At 40.9% G+C, this 22,042-nt stretch overlaps 1 protein-coding gene and 1 pseudogene across 3 annotated transcripts in view; both read right to left on the bottom strand.

Moving 5' to 3' along the window:
• Positions 1-22,042, bottom strand: part of ALKBH3 (alkB homolog 3, alpha-ketoglutarate dependent dioxygenase) — a 47,611-nt gene that overhangs the window by 13,929 nt on the left and 11,640 nt on the right. For all 3 annotated transcript variants that reach the window (XM_050758245.1, XM_050758243.1, XM_050758244.1), the window contains exon 8: positions 11,990-12,199. In XM_050758245.1, coding sequence (XP_050614202.1) covers positions 11,990-12,199 — 210 coding nt within the window. The remainder of the gene's footprint in view (positions 1-11,989; positions 12,200-22,042) is intronic.
• Positions 13,833-22,040, bottom strand: LOC126935985 (SEC14-like protein 1; annotated as a pseudogene).

Raw genomic sequence — 22,042 nt, forward strand, 5'->3', positions numbered from 1 at the left:
ATATGTAAATATGTGATTTGAACCATGGTTGACCTATGAGTCTTGCTACAACATTTTAGAAAACATAGCCTGTTCCATGTGTTAACCAAGGCCCAGGAAAGCCGGTGGGCTTGTCCTTTGTGTAGAGCTGGGAGAGGCCATCCATCTTGTCTCTCAGTGGACAATATACTTTCCTGATAAGGAAGGGAAGCGCCATGGAAATACACCCCAGCTGTTTTATTGCAGTAATTTTTTTTGTGTCTGAAACTGTATTGTTTAATATATTGAGTAAGATTTAAAAAATAAATTTCATGATTTAAAAAAATCATCACATTCTTCATCTCACCCCCAACTCAATCAGAAAAAGTCATTTAAAGCAAAATATGCTTCCAAATTACTGATCTCAGATAACAGTGAGGCATTTGGTTTTCCACGATTCCTTAGATGAGCGAAATAGAAAAACCTCCATCTTTGTACTAAGAAGATACTTATAAAAATAAAACACAAATGAGCAGAAAGGACAAGGTACAAGCCTGCTACCTGTTTCTCGTTTTCCAGGTTCACAGGAAGCACCTCACACAGTAATTATTATTAATTTCTGCACTGGAGGCATCAGGAAAGCCTTCACGCTACAGGGGGCCCTTTTACGTCAAGAAGTTGGAGAACAAGCCTTGGGGAGAACAAAGAGAGAACTCAGTAGAATACAGCAACCATACAGGAACAGTGAGAGTCCATGGATCTCTCTGGGCATAGATCATGTATGGATTTGACAATCTGGCTAAGGAGTTTCTCTTTTATCCTTTGTTCCAACAGAAGCAAATTAAGATTTTTCAGGTGGAAAACAAAGTGATGAAAGCAGTGAGCTCAACCTTTAAAGCTCTATGCTCCCTTCTTCTTTTTTTTTTTCTGAGACAGAGTCTTGCTCTGTCATCCAGGCTGGAGTGCAGTGGTGCGATCCTGGCTCACTGCAACCTCTGCCTCCAAGGTTCAAGCGATTCTCCTGCCTCAGCCTCCTGAGTAGCTGGGATTACAGGCATGCACCACCATGCCCAGCTAATTTTTTGTATTTTTAGTAGAGATGGGGTTTCACCATGTTGGTCAGGTTGGTCTTGAACTACTGACCTTGTGATCCGCCCACCTTGGCCTCCCAAAGTGCTGGGATTACAGGTGTGAGCCACGGCGCCTGGCTACTCCCTTCTTTATTCTCTTTCTCTGAATGATAACATACAATTCCACAGTTTTACACACGGTCTTATTATTAGTTTTAATTCGATTCAACATTCAACAAATAGTTGTCTAAGCCATCTTGGGCAAGTGATTTAACACTGAGTCTCAGCCACCTCATCTGTACAATGGAAATAATAATGGCATCAACTATATAAAACTATCGGAGAATGCAATGTAAAGAGGTAGAATAGAGCCAGGCACAGTCAGCACTATACACTTGTTATTTATTATTAGCATTTTACTATTGTGGTTATTCCAAAATTCCCAAATGACATCTCCAGCCAGGCCTGTTGTCTGAACTCCAGACTCACACAGTCGATTGCCTACTTTACATTTGGAGGCCTCAGGCATCTCAGATTTTGCATGTAGAAGGAGGAACTCCTCAAGCAAGGACAAAATCAATGCAGAAATCCTGGCTTCTCTTCCACCTGAGTAAACAGCAACTCTACTCACCACTGCTCAAGTCAGATACCTGGGAGTCTGGACCCTTACCCCCACATCTAACACATTATTGGCAAGTTCTATTGATTCATCCTCAGAAATATACCTCAAACCCATTAACTTCTCTTCATCCCCAATGCCACCTTAGTCCAAGCTAGCAGTCTCCCACTGCGATGACTACAACCACCTACTCTTTTAGTCTCCTACTCTTGCCTCCTCCCAAATTATTCTTCACACAGCAGCCAGAGTGATCTTCTAAAATAAAAATTCAGAGCTCTAACCGTGAGTTGTAACTATTTATCTCTGTTCATTTGATTATAGTCTAGCTCCTGTAACCCCCATGAGGGCAGGGACTATGTTTGTCATGTTCACTGCTATATCCCCAGAGCTGGGCATAGTATAATACCTGACACATAGTAGGGGTTTAATTAATATTTGGAGAGGGGAGGAGAGAAGACAGTGAGAGAGAGGCAGGAAAGAACTGTTCCTGGAAATAATACCTGACATCTGGGTAATGGATAGAAGAGAAGGAGCAAAGATTGGAATTAAGGACATCAGGGTGGAAAAAAAAAAGTCATTTTAGTACTGTAAATATGGGGTAAAAAGTGCCTGGGATAAAGATGGTTGCTATAAGAGAGATGGATTCTTTAGATAGTTCGAGAAAGAATTCGGATAACTTGGGACTTGATAATATATGAGAAACAAGGGAACAAGGAAGAGCTGAAAATAACTTACGGTGTTATCCTGACCAAGAGAATGGTTAGGTTAACACGAACATAAATGAACTTACCAGCAAATGTGCAGTTTTTCTGAGAGAACGATATGAATCTGATTTTATCATCACAGGGTGGAAGCCACATGTGCTGTTATTAAGTGGAAATGTCTCATGAACACGTGGAAAGTGATGACTGGAACTTCAGATGAAAGTCAAAGCTGGAGATCAGAGATTCAGAAATCACCCCACCAAAGAAAGAACCGTTAAAGCTATAAGAACTAAGGAAATCCTATTTACTTGCTTATTCAATCAGCAAATATAGTACTAAATGCTATGAATGTAATGATAAATAAGACAGAAAGGGACCTTGACCACATGGTATTTACAATCTACTGCCAGTTCATAATCTCCTAAAATATAATGTAGAGAACAATAACAGAATCAAAGATAATTTTGAACCTCTATATTTAAGGGGTTGAATGTAAAAGAAACAGCCTTAACGGAGGCAGAAAAATAGCATTGAGAAAAGTTTGGGAATTCTAAAACAAGACAGTATTTCAGAGGAAGAAAACGCAAGTAATATATGGGCAAGTTTCACACACGGTGATGATGCATCCTGGTGACCAATATTACAAGGAAGAGACATGGTGACTGAGGACAGGCCGGTGGACTTGATTTGAGGTCAATGGTTTGAGGATAACTTCAGCAGAGTGGTGGGATGGAGCCAAAGAGCAGGTGTGTCAAGAATGAGTTAAGCTTTGAGAAAGGGGAGACTCCACATGCAGACAACTCATTCCTGAATCTGTGCTTCGAAAACAAGAAAAAGCCCAAGATGTCAGGATATCTGCAGGGTCAAGCAAAGTGTGTTTTCACGATGGTAAGAGACAAAAGAGATTTCTCTAGCCCGCTGGTCTAAGGATCAGAGGGTGGAGGTGCTTGATAAGGACAGTCATGGCATGTTTTGTAGACTGAAATGATATTTGAAAATGAAATGCTAGCCTGTGTTACAGCTACTTACCTGCTGAGGACCAAATGTACATTTATTTGCCCTACTGTCCAACTTATAGCTATGCCAGTTATGTCCTCTTTTTTTCCTTATCATTTATTTTCAGCTTGTTTTCCCAAACTGTGGTGTTGCCTTGCCCTTGAGAATCCAGCTGAGGTCTAGACTGTTTCGTGGCTCATCTAAGCTTGCAGCTATAGTTGGGCTGCAAAGTTGTTCCTCTAGTGCTGATACAAGAACATAGCTGGACCTTTTGTTCATAGTGGTAAAATATTTTTAAAATCTGACATAAACACAACATATTAATTACAGAAATGATGGAGAGAGAATAAAGCTGGGACCCCACAAAGTCATCTTTGCAGTTATTCTGCTGACTCAAACCACACTTTAACTGATGACATCCTAGCATCGATCAGAAATACATTACTTTAAAAACAAGCTGTTTCTGAAATAAGATCTGCTAAAGTAAGAAGCCAGCTAGAAAAACACAGATTTTAAGTCACTGAGGTTATTGGTTCAAAACAGTTTTAAACTCACTCGCCACATACAAATCTTTGAGCTTTTCTAAAACTCTTTCCTGATTTTTGGCATTTATTTGGCTTGGAAAGTTCTGGCGAGGCAAATGAGAAAGGTAAGCAGAAAGGACTGGTGCAATCAATCATCCTATACCAGGCACACCCAGTGATATTAAAAGCTCAATGACATGGGACCTCACCAATGTCTCACTAACTTAAGAGCATTTGGGAGGCCTGGGAAATTGTTGGCTGCGGCAGAGGCTCTCTCAGCAGGCATCGAAAGCACAGCACTGTAGCCCAAACTACCAGGCAGACTACTGCCTTTCCTTCCGGACTGCACACATTGAAATGTCAATGAAATTGAATTAAATATCTGATGACAGGGTTTACTGTTCAGACTTATTGTCGCAATAGTACTAGGGATAGGGTGGGGGTGAGAAGTTACTGAATTTGGGCAAAAACAAACCTGGTTTTACACTCACAGTTGTAGCTGTTCCAGCTACACTGAATGTGCATGTGAAATCAGAAGAGATCATGTGATGAAGATTCCATTCTTGGCAATATAATATTTCCAAAAAAATGTAACTTAAAAGAACTGCTATCTTGAAAGAGCTTCTATCTCAGGCCCTAGCACCAGAAACAAACGCCCTTCATCCTCTGAAAGCATATGAGAACACATTCCGCCATACCTCACCTCCAGCTGAGCCCAGTCACTAGCAGAAGTGCAAGCCTCTCCAGCCATCTGTTAATACCAGAACACTCATTCCCAAACTATTCCTGGACATAATCTGATCAGACACAATCCCCCGGAACTCCTTCCCTCCTGCACCCTTCCACTGTGTCCTCTGGCATTCCCATTCAAAGATGAGCAAACTCACCTATATCTTCAATCTCAATGAGCTCTGAAGGTTCTCTCTGTTTCCTCATCCTAATTGAAACCTGGCTATCTCTGGAAGACTGCAAATTCCCTGAAACCCTCTCACGTGGAAGGTGATCATGCCTCTCAACCCAGTGGCTCACAGAGCCAGGTGACAGAGTATTCTCCTTACTCCTCAATAACACTTTCAGATCATGATTCTGCAGCAGAGAATAAAAATCCCTGTTCTTCTGAGTTCATGCCATTGAATCGTCCCTTTTTCTCCTTCTCTACCTTGGTCCCAAGGTATATACAAAATCTAACAATGTCCTAATTGGCCTCCTTGTTTCTTTCTAGTCCAGGCTCCATGCAGTAGCAATAGTGACCTTTTAAAATTGCCAATCAGACCGTGTCACTCTTCTGCTTAATACACCTCACTGGCTCCCTGATGGACATAAAACAAAATCTGCTCCTTCCTGAGGCTCATGAGTCTCTGCATGCCCTGGTGCCTGCCCACTCTCCCAGTCTTACCACCTATGACACGCCTCAAGCTGGCTCGCTCTGCTCAGGGCAGGGCCTCCTTTTTCTTCCTTCAACACACTTTGCTCTTCTCTGCCTCATTGAGGCAGCCATCCTCCATGAAAATGTGACTTGTGAAGGATGAAAAAAATCACCAGATGGCTTAGGAATAGTCCTTAAGAGTATGGCAAGGGGAGAAAAACCTCTACCACTGGGGCAAAGTTTAAAATAGTCAGATTTGTAATGAATCACTTAGTTTTACAAGGAAACACAAGTTTGTCCTACTAAAACTAAAAGTGCTGTCACTAGTTATACAAAACTGGGAGGCTTGTTGCAAAAATCAATTATTCCTAGTGGGAGTCAGGGCATGGATTCTAGCTTAAGACAAGGCTCCAAGGAAGCAAATGAGGACTCCAACTCCTAAAGGATCTCAAGTCTGAAGATAATTCAAGTCTTACCAGGACTACCGATCTTTATCTGCCTACACACACACACACACACACACACATACACACACACTCTCTCTCTCTCTCTCTCTTTTTCTACTCACCCTCACACTCTCCAAACCATTACATGGTCCTAGAGATGGGAGCTCAAAAACTCAATCACCATTTATGATCCACAGGCCACCTTACCCTCCCCTGAGGCTTCCCTATACTCTTTCAATGAATGCCATTTCACAGACCAAGGGTACCTTTGAGCTTAGTTTCACTGCTATTTCCTTTTTCAGTTTCCGTATCTGAAAAGTCACCATAGCATCTACCATTTACAAAGGCTTAAAAATTCACTGATTACTACAGTAACTTTTGTAGGAAAACTTGTTATCTCCATGAAGTAGCTACCAATTATTATTCCCATTTTTTAAAAAAGGAGTAAGTATAAATGAGACAGTTGAGTGCTTTTTGCCAACATCAGGGATAGAAACAGGAAATACAACCCAATTTTTTTTATTATTATTATTATTATACTTTATGTTCTAGGGTACATGTGCATAACGTGCAGGTTTGTTATATATGTATACTTGTGCCATGTTGGTGTGCTGCACCCATCAACTCGTCAGCACCCATCAACTCGTCATTTACATCAGGTATAACTCCCAATGCAATCCCTCCACCGTTCCCCCTCCCCATGATAGGCCCCGGTGTGTGATGTTCCCCTTCCCGAGTCCAAGTGATCTCATTGTTCAGTTCCCACCTATGAGTGAGAACATGTGGTGTTTGGTTTTCTGTTCTTGCAATAGTTTGCTGAGAATGATGGTTTCCAGCTGCATCCATGTCCCTACAAAGGACACAAACTCATCCTTTTTTATGGCTGTATAGTATTCCATGGTGTATATGTGCCACATTTTCTTAATCCACTCTGTCACTGATGGACATTTGGGTTGATTCCAAGTCTTTGCTATTGTGAATAGTGCCGCAATAAACATACGTGTGCATGTGTCTTTATAGCAGCATGATTTATAATCCTTTGGGTATATACCCAGTAATGGGATGGCTGGGTCATATGGTACATCTAGTTCAAGATCCCTGAGGAATCGCCATACTGTTTTCCATAATGACAACCCAATTTTTAAAATTTCATTAGTATGTGTTTTTAAATGATCATGGCTATCAACAATTTATTTCAAGTATTTCTTTTTATGACTTATTTACTTGTATTTATTTTATTTACTATAAAAAAAATAAGAGATGAGGTCTCACTATGTTACCCAGGCTAGTCTCAAACTCCTGAGCTCAAGTGATCCTCCCATCTCGGCCTTCCAAAGTGCTGGGATTGCAGGTGAGAGCCACCATGCCCAGCCTCAAGTATTTCTGATAATCTCTTAGAGTAGGTGCTACAATCAGCAGATGGATTAACAGGAAGGATAGATGACTGGAATAGCAGCAACGAGGCTGCTGGCTAAGCTGTGGGTTGTTTCCACTCTATGAAATCCTGCATAGTACTAGCTTATCTAATTTCCAAATTTACATTATTTAGTATCACATTATTTTGGATTCGAATATCTTCATTTTTTCTAAAGTCTTACAAAAACTAGCAGTATTTATGACTTGACTGACCTTTTTATACTCCACTCTTCCCTGTAGTGTATAAAAAACCCACAACAATTAGCAAGGGAAGCACTACGACCTCCAATTCATTGGGTGCTCTCATAGTCTCTACCGTTAGACTTGGTTTTACAACCATCTCTCCTGGCAATACAAACAGGATTCACATTCTTCACTAGGGCTAAAGACAGGAGTGGTTAGAGGGCTCAACTTGCCACAGCTCAGTCACCTTGAGGAGAATAGGAGCCCCTTGCCACAGCTCAGTCACCTTGAGGAGAATAGGAGCCCCTTGCCACAGCTCAATCACCTTGAGGAGAATAGGAGCCCCTTGCCACAGCTCAATCACCTTGAGGAGAATAGGAGCCCCTAACATTTGCAGAATTCAGCTGATGAAGGATATAGTTTATCCAGAGGTAATTTGCTACAAAAACAAGGCTTTTGGCATCTAAACCTCCAGTGCATCACAAACTTCCTGCTATTATCTAATAACACCCCCCAGCCATCACTGTTTCCATGGTAACCGACAGAGAAATAGCAGCCTGCCAAATGGCTTTTGTAGTTCCTTTTCCAGCTTGTTTTTTTCAGTATAGAATTAAAACTAGCTGGGAAAAGAACCAGACTAATCCTTGCAAACAGGAACACAATGTAGTTTGAAAAGTACAACTGGGTTTGGGACAAGAAGTATAGAAAACCTTTAATAAAGTCAGCCTGATAGAATAAAAAAGGTCTATTGAAGTATACTTGATAAGCTTTATGACAGTCTTAAGACAATATAGCCTGACATCAGCCAGAATATAGATAAGGTGCCCTTCACTTAGTCTTTGATTTGAACTAAACAAAAAAAGGAATCGGAATGAATGTAAAAGCAAGCTTAAACAAGTCTACTATGCCCCTGAGGAATGACAGTAATATCATTAAAGGAAAGGGTAATTTACTCTAAAATCAAAATGAATGAGCAGTAGTTGGCAGACTTGGACTACAGGACAGTGGAAAAAAAAAAAAAAAAAACCAGCACCTTGGAGGAGTGAAATGTTTAATCCAAGGGATGATGTCTACATGAAGCTGACTGAGCTGATGCATGAATCAGAGGGCACTGGTGCTTACGAAACAAAGACCTCCTTACTGTCTCAGCACAGGGCGAAATTGTTACGAATACAGTGTGTAGAACTGGAGCAGCTTTCAGCAGATCAGCAGTTAACGGAGATCTGCTCAAGGTGCCAGACTACAAAATAAACAGCTGCTGCAAGGGTGGAGGAGTTTGAATTTTTAAAAAATCAAGACTATTTCTCTTTGAAAGTGGCCCCAAACAAATGCTTTTCTGTCTCAAAACTGCACACTTGAACAAAGTGCAGGAAATCTCATGACTCTTCCATGTCCGCCTGAGATGAGAAACTGTGACTCAAGTCAAACAGGCATTAACTTCTCCTCCGAGGGGTCAAAGCTAATAGGAGTTTGAAAGATTCCCTCCCACAACCTCTAATAAACCCTGAATGTCTCGGTGACAGACATGAAAATTACAATCTGTAGTAGTACACCGAGATAGGTCTCTAAGAGTTACAGGAAGTCAGACTCCTACAAATCCCACACAGAAGACTAACCTAATTTGTACTTTTTAAATTATGCTTTACCTTGGGCTGTATGAATCATGAGTCATGTTCTCATCGCCTGAGTTTATAAAGAAAAGTAGACAAAAATTTGCAATAATCACTTTCTTTCAATCCTTTGGAAAAAAGGATTATTTATAAGATAAAGATGAGGCACTCTAAGATATATTTCCAAGGCCGTCAACTCAAAGAAAGGGTTCTGCACTTCGAGTTTAGCTACATTTGTACAGCTCCAGGTTTTTGGAAATCTGTTAGTGAGACCTGAAGGAATCTTCAAAAGTTTAAACTTGTATCCTGTTTACACAAAAATGGAATTTACAGGTTCTGGGGAAAAAAGGTCACTTTTTACTCACGTGTGATTATAATTTCAAACATATTAATATTCAATTTCCCAATGTTAAACAAAAGCCAGAACTGAGATGATATACAAAATTTGCATGAAATTCAATCATAGTTCAGACTAGGCCAGAAGCCAAAACTTACTACAGTCAACAACCTGAAGTACCAACATGTTTATATTTCTTCCCAAATCCCTTTCCTCAGCCAACTTTGTAAAAATCTCAGGCAAATTTTCTTACTTATTGGATCAGTATTTTAATCAAATCAGCTACCATCGTCATAGTGCAGATTCCCTTGCCACTGGCAGACCATTACACGGACGTTACCACTTCTGAGTATTTCATGGCCTGTATTCTCATTCATGTTCATCAAAATAAACTCCAAGAAGGCTGAGGAGAACAGAAAGCTACAGCATGGGGCACGGCAGGATAAGGTTCCGTTCCAAATGGTTGCCCACAGAAACAATGTATGTGGTAGTTATGCTCTCCATCTACTTGTTACCCTATAACATAACTGATGTGTACTACCAGGAAATAGCTCTTGATCACCATGTGTCATATCTTTATGTGAGAAAATGAAGAAATTCAGCTCACTGGAGGGGAGAAGAAATGGGATATTTCTGGGCACCAGAATATTGTGAATGTGTAATATTTGGAAATTGCTTGTATATAAAATGATTTATCCAAAAAGCATACTTAGGGAATTCTTAAGCTCCAAATCTATAAATAGGCCCAAATTTTTAAAAAGGGTGGTGGTGGTGGTGAATGTATATGTGTAAAGAAACAGTAACAGAATACTTAAATACAGAGCAACAAAGAAAGTAAGTGTGAAAAACTAAAAACCACTATTATACCAAAGGCTATATATACTATAGCTTATTTGCCAATCCGGCGGCTAGAAGAATGACTCTAGGAGGAAGGTGCAGTACTAGCATATGCTAGATGAGCTCCAGGAGGAGACAGATGATTTCATCTTACTCATTCACTGCTACAACCCCAGGTCCCAGTGCCACTCCTGGCAACAAGCTGAGGTTCCATACATCCAGCTTCAGAAGAGGGTCTGAACTTAAATAATGAGACATACAGTGTTTCTCTACTATTTATGTAACAGGAGTCTTACTAAGGGCAGGATGAATTTTTCACACATGTGAACTTGGTATTTAACTGAGTGGAAGCTGTGTACAGAAGTATAATCATATCTAAAACGAATATAGCAAAAGTTGGTTTGTCTGATTCTCAAGTGGTACTCCTTAGTACATGAGAAGGCTGCTTGCCAATGAAACCGAAGGCTTAGGGAGCAAGTTCAGTTGAAAAAACACTGGCAACTACCAATCCCCTAACAAAGATCAAACGAAAGAAAACCTAATCAATGGAAATTATACCTACAAAAGGTGCTTAATGGCATATATGCAAAATTACACAATATGCTTTAAAAATACCTATGCATGGAAACCCAATACACACCAGGAAAACACTCAGTCTGTTAACTGTATTCTTATGGAAGTATATCTGACGAAGAACTGACACGAGTGCTAATAATGATGTGCTCTGGCTTAGGTCTATTCAAAACTCAGCCTGGGCCAGGTGCAGTGGCTCATGCCTGTAATCCCAGCACTCTGGGAGGCAGAGGTGGGCGAATCACCTGAGGTCAGGAGTTTGAGAACAGCCTGGCCAACATGGTGAAACCTCATTTCTACTAAACATACAAAAATTAGTTGGGGGTCCTGGCACGCGCCTGTAACCCCAGCTACTCGGGAGGCTAAGGCAAGAGAATCGCTTGAACCGGGGAGGCAGAGGTTGCAGTGAGCTGAGATCGTGCCACTTGCACTGCAGCCTGGGCGACAGAGTGAGACTCCGTCTCTAAAAAACAAACAAAAAAACAGCCTGTGGGTTGGCCTTCCACACTGACTGGGTCTGGCTTAATATTATAAGCTGAATGATCAGGAATGCTGGTTAGGAAGAGACACAAATCCTGAAAATAAAATAATTTGTTCTTTTCTTGGCGTTACTATCTTTCTTAGATCTAAGGTGCAACACTTTTGATTTTTTTAAAAAAATTAATAACCCTAGTATTCCTCAAATGTCACACAATCAAGGTAAGAGCTGGGGTGGAAGCTGAAGTTATTATATAGTTATTAATTTTTTGGTCACTGTTTTTCTACCTGAATGTGGACAGATCACCATCTCTGATAATCTGGCTTCAGTTTCCTCTCTCTGAAAGAGTTACAGATTCACATGTATTTCAGGAGAAGGCTAAGAAGGAACAAAGATACATGTAATGCTCCCTTACAGAAAAGTGGCCATATTACCATGAAAAACACTTAAAACAAAGGCTTCTTCAGGGACATCTTCCTTAGCTTCCTTCCTCTTCCTTAGCCTCCCACTAGCTTGAGTCATCCTTCTAAGGCTTTCCTTCACAGCATTGATCACAACTGCAATAATTTGAGTAATTAGGAATATTTACCTACCCCAACCAGACTGTATCTCCAGGAGGACAGGGAGTTTATCATCAATGAAATGAGCCCCCAGCACCTAGCATAAGGCTGTCAATTCTTGTTGCATATGTAAATAAATGAAGGAGCACTTTGGAAGTCAAAAGTTAACCATGGGGAAGTAATCACTTGAAAATGTTTCATCAACAAAATGTGTATTCCCATGCTCGAAACCTGAAAGTAGAAGCTTTTAGGGGTTCTCCTTTTTTCACGGACTAGTAAGAGGCAGGAAGAGCGTAAGAAGAGAATACTCACTGGTGGTGGCTTCTTTCTCATCTCAAATATGCGTGTGGCACCAAAACTGAGTGAAGCAATAGTAGGGCACCTCCCTAGTGAGGGTTCATCATCACTGTGCCAGTCCACACTGTCCTTCTCATTGCGGTAAAGATTGCAGAGTAAGGAGTTGAAGGTGTGGCCGGTGTTCTCTTCAATGCGGTTCTTTAGTGTGCGCAGCACAGGATGCCACTGCGGTCCACAGACCAAGAAAAGGGCAGAGACAGTCGCATAGCACACAAAATGGCAGCCGCGTGGAAAAACAGAAAGAAAGGGCAAAATCAGCCAAGTTATAACCAGGGCATGAAATAAGCAAATCAGTTGGAATGCAATAAACAGAAGGCAAGAAAAGTAGTTTAATTCCCTCCCATCGTTTCTATTTTGAAGCAAGTTGATCTCTGCAATGTTATAAAAGTACTAAATTTAGTACAGCAATATCATGAGGACCAGAATCTATCTATCCATCTCATCCTTTCCATGTGAAACACATGGCCTTTGCAAAAAAGCAAGTATCAGTATCTTCAGGGCAGCGACCTTGGTAAGTCATTAAGGTGGTAAGTGGAGCAGCAAAGCTGATATGTCACTAGGTAGTCAGCAGACCCAGACTAAAGCCTGAAGACTGGAAAAACTTTCCTGCTGGGTGGCCCTCTGTTCATTCTATTCCTGTTTTATCTTGATTGGGAGAATCGCTTTTTAAAAATGATCTTTAATATTTCCAGAGTGGCTAATTTCCTAAAAACATAACCGAAGAGTAAAAACATTCTTTTCTAGAAAATGAGAATCGTGATAGGCTCTTGACAAGTGTACGAGACATCAACTACAGAAGACAAACAGGTTCCATGGACCTGCCTCCAGGGCACTGGCTTCACTGATGTAATTCATATTTGGAACTGTCTTGCCACGTATACTACAGGAAGCAATGACCCCTGACCTTAGATTGTACTTGGGAGCTACAAACAACATAGCTTATATTGGTTCTTGCTAGAATGCTGTCTTTTCTCCCAGAAATCTCGAGGACTTTACAAAGCTTCCTTTAGAACAGTGGTTCTCAAACTTTACATGAGAAATTATTGAGGAGCCCAAATAACTTTTGTTTATATGGGTTATGGCCATCAGTTTTTACCATATTTAAAATTAAAACTGAAAAAATTTTCAACTACTGGTTAATTCATTTAAAATGCAATGACAGGCCAGGCACCATGGCTCACGCCTGTAATCCCAGCACTTTGGGAGGCCGAGGCGGGTGGATCACGAGGTCAGGAGTTCAAGACCAGCCTGGCCAACATGGTGAAACCCTGTCTCTACTAAAAATACAAAAATCAGCTGGGCGTGGTGGCATGCGCCTGTAGTCCCAGCTACTCAGGAGGCTGAGGCAGAAGAATCACTTGAACCCAGGAGGCAGAGGTTGCAGTGAGCCAACATTGTGCCACTGCACTCCAGCCTGGGTGACAAGGAGACTCTGTCTCAAAAAAAAAAAAAAAAAATTAAATTAAAATTAAAAAAAATGCAATGACAAATCCATTACATGTTAACATCAACATTTTAATGAAAACTAACTATAATTTCCAATACAAATAACTGAATAATTGATGAGAAGGGTGACATCATTTTGCAAATCTTTTTAATATCTAACTTAATAGAAGAGAACTGATTCTCATATTTGTTTCTGCATTCAATCTGTTAAAATAGGTCATTTTTATTGAAGTATATGAAGGAAATTGGCTTCACATAGGTATGTAGTTCACAGCCTTTTCAAACAACTGTAGACATTCCTCTTTGATATTATACCAAAACTCAACAAGTGCTGGTTTCTTTTTTCTTTTTTCTGAGACCACGTCAATCTTTTAATTGGTATAGAAACTACTTTTATTTCAAGAGAGCCCTTGTGCTCTGCCTTTGATTTTGTGTACAAAATACAAAATCTATGGCTATCAAGTTAAAGTAGGATCAGAGTTAAAACCACCTGTCAAGACAGTTTTGGGATGAAATGACTACATTTACCATCTGGAGAGCTATTTGCTGTCTAGAGGTGAGAGGAGTCTGTACAATGTCGCCACTGGGCGGGAGGGTGGAGCTGGCTGTCCGAGGAGGGGCAGCCATCCCCTCTGCACACTAAGTGAAGGCGGTGCGGTACTATCTGGAAATCATGGAGCTGGACTGGGACTGGCTGGAGGAGGTGGTGGCGCCCTCGACTGGGAGAAGCCACTGTGGCTGGACTCCAGGCTCGTCATGGAACCTCTGAAACCCTCGGAGCCTATCACCTTGGTGTAGTACATCACTCTACAGTTGTGCGAAGGGATGTGCAGGGACGCGAGCACATCATCCACCTGAGGCAGGCTGGCGGCGTCCGCAGGCATGCTGTGGAATTTCCACTGCAGGATGTAGAGGCCCGGCCACCTGGTCACATGGGAGCCTTGGCATACCTTCTCCTTCTTTACAGATCAGAGACGATTCCACCATGCCGCAGTTGCGGCCTCGCTGCCAGACTGTGTCTATGAGCTGCACATTGTCCCCACCTGGAGAGGTGGGGCCCCCAGGGAGTCCTTTTAGGGTGGCTGTGGCGACCTCTTGGAGTGATAGATGTTAAAGACAATGTCCCCTTTGTACAAGTCGAAATTCCAAGTGATGACTGAAGAGGCATCCACAATCTGAATGAGAATCTTGTGTGGGGCTCCTCTGAAGATGCTTGCAGACTGGTAGACGGTCTCAGTTCAGAGCTTGAGGTCTTCGTTCTCCAGCTCCTCCACAGTCCAGTACAGAGATTTGGGGACCAGTCCACCCTCTGGCACTTTGCACATACACTCTCCACTCAGGAAATCTGGAATAATCTGTCAATGTAATCCAGCAGGCCTCCAGGACCCTGGTAGTCATTTCCTGCATAAATGAGGAATTTCCTTCCGGCGTTGTCATCAATAAATGGACTAACTAGTGTCCAGAGCACAGGAAATACCGTGGGTGCCCGCAGGATGAGAAGTCGGCCCAGTCTCTCAGGGTAATTGGCCTTCACCACCTCGATGATCCGCCACAGCGCTTTGACATCAGGTCTCCACAAGTGGCGCATGTTCAGCCCTTCCAAGTCCACCAGGCAGGTCCATGAGCTGATATGCCAAATAAAGACTTCTGTATTCTCTTCACATCGCCTTAGCCCTTCTTCATTTATGGAGAGGATGTATCTCAGCAGGGCTTCCTCCCCAAACACTCTCACCAACCCGTTGGTGTCCATCTGCCCCAGCCTGAGTACACAGAGGGGCCGCCCACCTTTGTCGTAATGATGCCAGCCTCCCGTGTAGTAATCCTGAAGGAACCAGTGGAGGGGTCCAGGTAGCAAGAACGTAGTCTACCTGGTGCTGCTTCCTCCACGTCAAAGATTGACAAATGATCTCTTTGGTTTTCTCAATATTAAAATCCCGTGCACGTAGGAATTGAAGAATATGCTCATCTTTTGGAATTTTGCCCTTGTGGGTCTTGTGGAGCCACTGGTGAAGTCTAATGAGAAAGCTCTCCGGCAGCGGAGTCAAATTGCCCAGGTATCTCTTGATGTAGTCGGCATCTACATCGTTTGTCATCAGGGGTGCCCACCACGGGCTCAGGTGTGCTGGGGCTGCTGAGGGCATCGCCACTCAGCCCCTTCTTGAGGGCAGCATCTGGGATGATGACGGCCATGGACGCTGTTTGTTTCTTGCAGGATGACGAAGATGTCTCTGAAGAGGGCGTGATGGAAGGCGGAGTCCAACAGGGCACAAAGGTTATGCCTTCTTCTTCTAAATGGCAAAGGTAGTATTCAATGATTTCCTTTCCTTTTTAAATGTTGCTGGTATATTGTTTCATTCCAATTTTTTTCCATGGTACTTTCAAAATCAAAGAAAGATTTAATATCCAAACTTGCAGACTGTTCAAAACAGGTCCAATCTTTATTTTCAGGGTGAACGGTGTAGCGACTGGAAAATGTTTCATTATGAGCCTCAATATGCAAAGTACGTTCCCAAGAATTCAGTGAGCTCTTCTGGACAAAATAAATGTAACCAAATCCCGCAATGTTCTGCAGCAGTCTTGGTGCATCTACATCCAGCTTGCAGCACCTTTCAATGACATAAATAGCCCCATCTTCACTCTTGAATTCATTCACAGTGTCACTGTCCACAAACATCAGAATCAAAGGACACATAGGGAACCTCCTTTCACAGGCAGCCATAATAATTCAAAGGGGTATTCGTACAGCCTCACTGCTGACTGGTATTTTTGCACCATGATTGTAATACAACAGCAATCCTTTCACACCTGTCTTGCCGAAGATAATCATTAAGAATGGTATTTTATGCTGAACATGGTGACAGGATATTCAAACATACAAAAACTGAATATCCTCAAGGAACCCAAAGTCTAGCTCTTGTCAGAAAGGCTGGGCCTGGGATGCGGGGTGGCAAGGGGGCACTCCTACTAACAGCTCTGCAGGGCAGTCATGGTTCCGCTAACAGGCGCTGACTTCTTAAAAGTTAATTGCAATATGGAATCGGAAACCATATCAAACTTTTCATATTCTTTTATATATAAAGCCACTGTCAGCCGAGGCAATAAAGTGAGAACCCTCTCTACAAAAAATAAGCCAGGCACAGTGGCACATGTTTGTGGTTCCAGGTACTTGGGAGGCTGAGGCAGGAGGATCACTTGAGCCCAGGAGTTCAAGGCTGCAGTGATCTAGGATTGAGCCACTGTGCTCGCTCCAGCCTGGGCAATACCTGAGCAAGACCCTGTGTCTCTAAAATAAATGCTTTAAATTAAAAAAATAATAATAAAGCCATTGCTCCAGCCTACACTTTGAATGAATCTTTAACCTTGCATGGTTTTGTAACATCAACCACTGGTCATCTGGAAAATATTAGTTCACTAAGTTATATAGATCTTCTAAAAGGTGACACATTTCATTATACAACAACAACAAAAAATTCTCATCCGAGAGTATTACCACTGATCTCAGCAGAAAAGCCTAAATAATGGGAAGAAGTCAGGCTCAAAGTGGCTATGATGGTTAATATTGAGAGTCAACTTGATTGAAGGATATAGTGTCCTTGGGTGTGTCTGTGAGGGTACTGCAAAAAGAGATTAACATTTGAGTCAGGGGGCTGGGGAAGGCAGACCCCCCCTTAATCTGGTGGGCACAATCTTATCAGCTGCCAGCAAATATAAAGCAGGCAGAAAAATGTGAAGAGACTGGTCTAGCCTCCCAGCCTACATCATTCTCCCGTGCTGGGTGCTTCCTGCCCTCAAACATCGGACTCCAAGTTCTTCAGTTTTGGGACTGGGACTGGCTCTCCTTGCTCCTCAGCTTGCAGACAGTCTATTGTGGGACCTTGTGATTGTGTAAGCTAGTATGTAATAAACTCCCATATATATATGTATGTATGTATATGTATCTATCCTATTAGATCTGTCCCTCTAGAGAACCCTAATAGTAGCAGATACCAGTTTTCCAAAATTCTAATTTTTGCTTGAAAACTCAACTTTTATCATTAGTAAAAAATCTCGTCCATTGTTTTCCTTGAAGTGACATTCACGTCACTCATTTATGAGGAAATGTCTGCCAAATGTCTGCCAAATACTCAAGTATGAATAACCACAGTCGGTCTGCCGGTTGTATTTTAAGTAAAAACAATCCACAACAAAAGTAGCTAGTTCAGCTTACAGCTCAAACAATCACACTTCAGTTTGTAGCAGGAGTGCTTTAGGTATACTTTTAATTTCATCAAGAAGACTATTCGGAAGACACATACTCAAAGACCAAGATTTAATAAAACGAATAATGTTTCACCAACAGACATTCTTAAATGAAACTGGCATTCTTAAAAGTTTACATTGGAAGGGCATGATGATGATTAACACAATGACTACTAGTACAGTTTGGTGACAATGGCTTGATTCATGCTAAGGCGCTGGCAGCTTTATCCACCATTACCATCAGTGCAAACCCAACAGAGTGAAAATACCATATGGACTTAGTATTATTATGAAAATAGTTTTACTTGTAGATTCCCAAAAAAGGTTTCATGAACCCTCACCAGGGATCTACGGATTATACTCTAAGAACTGCTACTTTAGGGAACTCCTTGAATGTGAATTGTATTAGTCTGTTCTCATGCTGCTAATAAAGACATACCCAAGACTGGGTAATTTACAAAGAAAAAGAGGTTCAATGGACTGACAGTTCCACATAGCTGGGGAGGCCTCACAATCAAGGCAGAAGGCAAAGGAGGAGCAAAGTCACATCTTACATGGCAGCAGGCAAGAGAGCGTGTGCAGGGAACTGCCATTTATAAAACCATCCGATCTCAAGAGACTTATTCACTGCCATGAAAACAGTAAGGGAGAAACTGCCCCCATGATTCAATTATCTCCACCTGGCCCCACCCTTGACACACGGGGATTATTACAATTCAAGGTGAGATTTGCATGGGGACACAGCCAAACCATATCATGTTATGTGTTTCATAGTGAGGAAACAGATGTTCAGCAAAGGAAAGACTATTACTGTTACTATTATTAAGTATATCCCATGGTTGTCAGGTAAAACTGCCAGGGAAGCTTACATAATCACTCAGCTTTACTCTGATGTGAAAACCATGGTTAAAGATGGAATTCCTTGTTACGGATATTACATTATAATATTATATTCTAAGCAGAGGATTTTAAAAAATAAACAGCAAAAACAACAAACAGTTGGCTAATGGGACACCTGCGGAGACTCAGGAAGCCTCTGGAAGTTGGAAGTTTCTGTATCTCTTGTTCTCCTTTTTTATTGTGGTAGAAAAACACATAACATGAGATCCACCCTCATAAAACAAAAATATTAAATTAACCTTTATTCAGAGAATAAATTCAAAAGTGAAATTTCAATAATAATGTCAGCAGGCTGTATTTCCTATTTACAGTTTTAAATTTATCTTCATAGAGATAAAGATCAGATGCTAGAATTACACACTTAACAAGAAAAACAAGAATGTAAAGGAAGAAGATAGGTTTTTTTCCACAATGTCACCGAGAATCTAATTAGCACTTCCCTGACTTGCTTAAGGACTGAGTACTGAGATAACATAGAATTTGCGTTATGTTTCTAAGTAGGTATTTTTTTTTTTCTGGGTTATTTTTGGTACTGAAATAGAGAGAAAGGAAGAAAAAGGGGGATAATGAACTAGAGGATTAATTTAGACTCTCCAACCAATACTCTATATACAGATGCCTCAGAACTGAATGTCTAAATTAAAATTCAGCATTATCTCACTGTTCAGTGAAGACAGTTTATCCTTAAAAGACAGTTTAGGAAAAGAATACAAAAAACATCAATCACAGAAGTGAAAGGACCTATTCAGTGGATTTCAAACAGCGTTGTATAGAGTTCTAGGTACCTCAGCAGTACCTCTGGGTCTACAGAAGAAAGGAGAGGTCAAGTTGGTGGGACTCCCAGCCAGTCAAGGCTCTGATCTGTTTTATACACTGGGCTCATATGAGATTTAGTTTGAACAAAAACTAAAACAAGTTAAAAAACCCATGACTGAAATTTCTCCTTTTGCATGGGATATTAAGCCTCAGGTAATGACAATTTTTAAACTAAATAAGTACCCCCAACATATATATACACACATTAGTGAATCCACCTTTAAAAAAATCTGAGAGGTCGGGGTGTAGCCGATAATCACAACTATTCAAGGAAGCTGAGGCAGGAGGATCACTTGAGCCCAGGTGTTCAACACCAGCCTGGGCAACATAACAAGACCTTATATCTAAATTTAAAATGAAAGTAAATAAAAATCTGAAAAAGGGCAGCTCTTTTTTGTTCAAGATAGTATACAAATGAACTAAATATATTACCAATAAAGACAAAGTTATGAGCCAGTCAAATCTGAATTAAAGAATTCTAATTTGACCACATTAATATCCAACAAGAGGGTTGTTTGAATAAGCTATGGCACACATAGATTACAGAATACTGTACAGTGATTAAATATGATGTTGTACAAGAGTATTTAGTGATAACATGTTAATGATACACAGTTAAATGAAACGCGCTATATATACATGTATATATGTATACGTATATATGTATACGTATATATGTATACAGTATACGTATATATGTACATATACACACATGTATGTGTATATACACACATACATACGTATATATACACATACATATATATGTATATATACACACATATATATGTGTATATATATACACACACACATATATATTTGAATGACAGAGTCTTGCTCTGTCTCCCAGGCTGGAGCACAGTGGTGTGATCATAGCTCACTGTAACCTCAAACTCCTAGGCTCAAGCGATCCTCCTGCCTCCACCCAGATAATTTTTAAATTTTTGTAGAGAAGGCATCTCGTGACATTGTCCAGGATGCTTATGAACTCCTGGCCTCAAGCGATCCTTCCACCTTGGCCTCCCAAAGTGTTGGGATTATAGACATGAGCCACCACACCTGGCCTATTTTATTATTACAGAAAAAAAGATTCTCTAGGCATATTTGTCTAAAATATCAAGATTGGAACCAAAACATCGGGCAGAATTATCAAGAATTTTAATATTCTTCATGTTTATCTGCAGTTTCTAAGTTTTCAACAAGCACATACTAACATTAAAAAAAAAAGGATTGTCATAAATTCTTTTGAAGAGTTGTCAAAATGTTGCCAAAGTGTCGGACAACAAGAGGCTACTTTACTCAGCAGATTCTATGTGCGTTGTGTTTATTCCCACCGGTTCTTAACCACGGGCAATTTTACCCCCCAGCAGATGTTTACCAATGTCTTGAGTTGGTTTTGGTTGTCACAACTGGTGAGGGGTGCCACTGGCATCTAACAGGTGGAGGTCATGGATACTGCTAAACATCCTACAACGCAAAGGATAGACCCACAAGAAAGAATTATCCAGCCCAAAATGGTAATACTACTGAGGTTGAGAAATCCTGTTCTAAAAGATTAACTAGAATGAATGAGAAAGAACTTCCCCACAGCCCATTTAATCTTCAAATTCTCTGCTATGACTACTAACAAGAAGATAAATTAATTCTGACAGAAACAAGGAAAGCAGGCTCTGTTGGACTGGCCTAATTCCATTATCTCCATGTTTCAAAATCAACCTCAGATAAAGGGTCTTGGCACTTCCCTGGCTCACATTCTAAATGAAGCCCTCGAAACCAAAGCATGCAGTTATCTCCTTACGTGAACAGGCCATGTTCCCTCGGTCAATGTTTTCTCCCTGAACATTTTAGTAAATTGGTAGCTTGCAATTACACATTTCTAGAAGCTCTGAAATGTGTCACATTTCTGTGTATCCCAATGCCATAAGCAAAACTCCATTTTCTTCAAAGCCTCTTTCAATAAAACATAACATTATTTGCCAAAGGCAAGATTCCAGGAACTAAACAGGGAGCTATTTCTTGGACCTTAACTCTGTCCCCTGGATGAGCTTAATTTATATACTAGAATATCTTGGTCTACTTTCATGGAAATTTTTTAAAAGCAAAAGCAGCAGCAGAAACAAGCCAAAGCAGTAATCAGATGGAAGTCTGAGAACTGCAGCCATAGAATAAATACAAAGTTAACAAGAAAAACACCAGATTTTTTTTTTCACAAATAGCAAAAGAGTCTGAGAAACAGAAAAAGACATATTGACCTCACTCGCCAGTCATAAGGACTCAGCCCCACAGCAAATGCATACCAGCGTGTACACAGAAGGATTACAGCCAGAAGAGCTTGGGAAAGAGGGATATTAGGAGAAGAAATAGTTCATTTTCCTGAAATCCTAGACTCTGGTTCAGTTTACTCTAGTTCTAGTTTTTTCTCATCCTCTAGCTCATCTATGGATCAAAAGCACATGAAGGATGACAAAAACGACGACTCAATGTTTCAACCCAGAGACGTTTTTTGAACTCGGAACCAGCATACATCTCTGCAAGGTAATCTGTTGTTATTTTATAGCACTCAACACATAGTATATAGTCTATAAAACCATACCAATGACAATATTTTGA

This window comes from Macaca thibetana, chromosome 14 (assembly GCF_024542745.1).
Source record: "Macaca thibetana thibetana isolate TM-01 chromosome 14, ASM2454274v1, whole genome shotgun sequence".
In the NCBI taxonomy this organism is placed as follows: Eukaryota; Metazoa; Chordata; class Mammalia; order Primates; family Cercopithecidae; genus Macaca; species Macaca thibetana.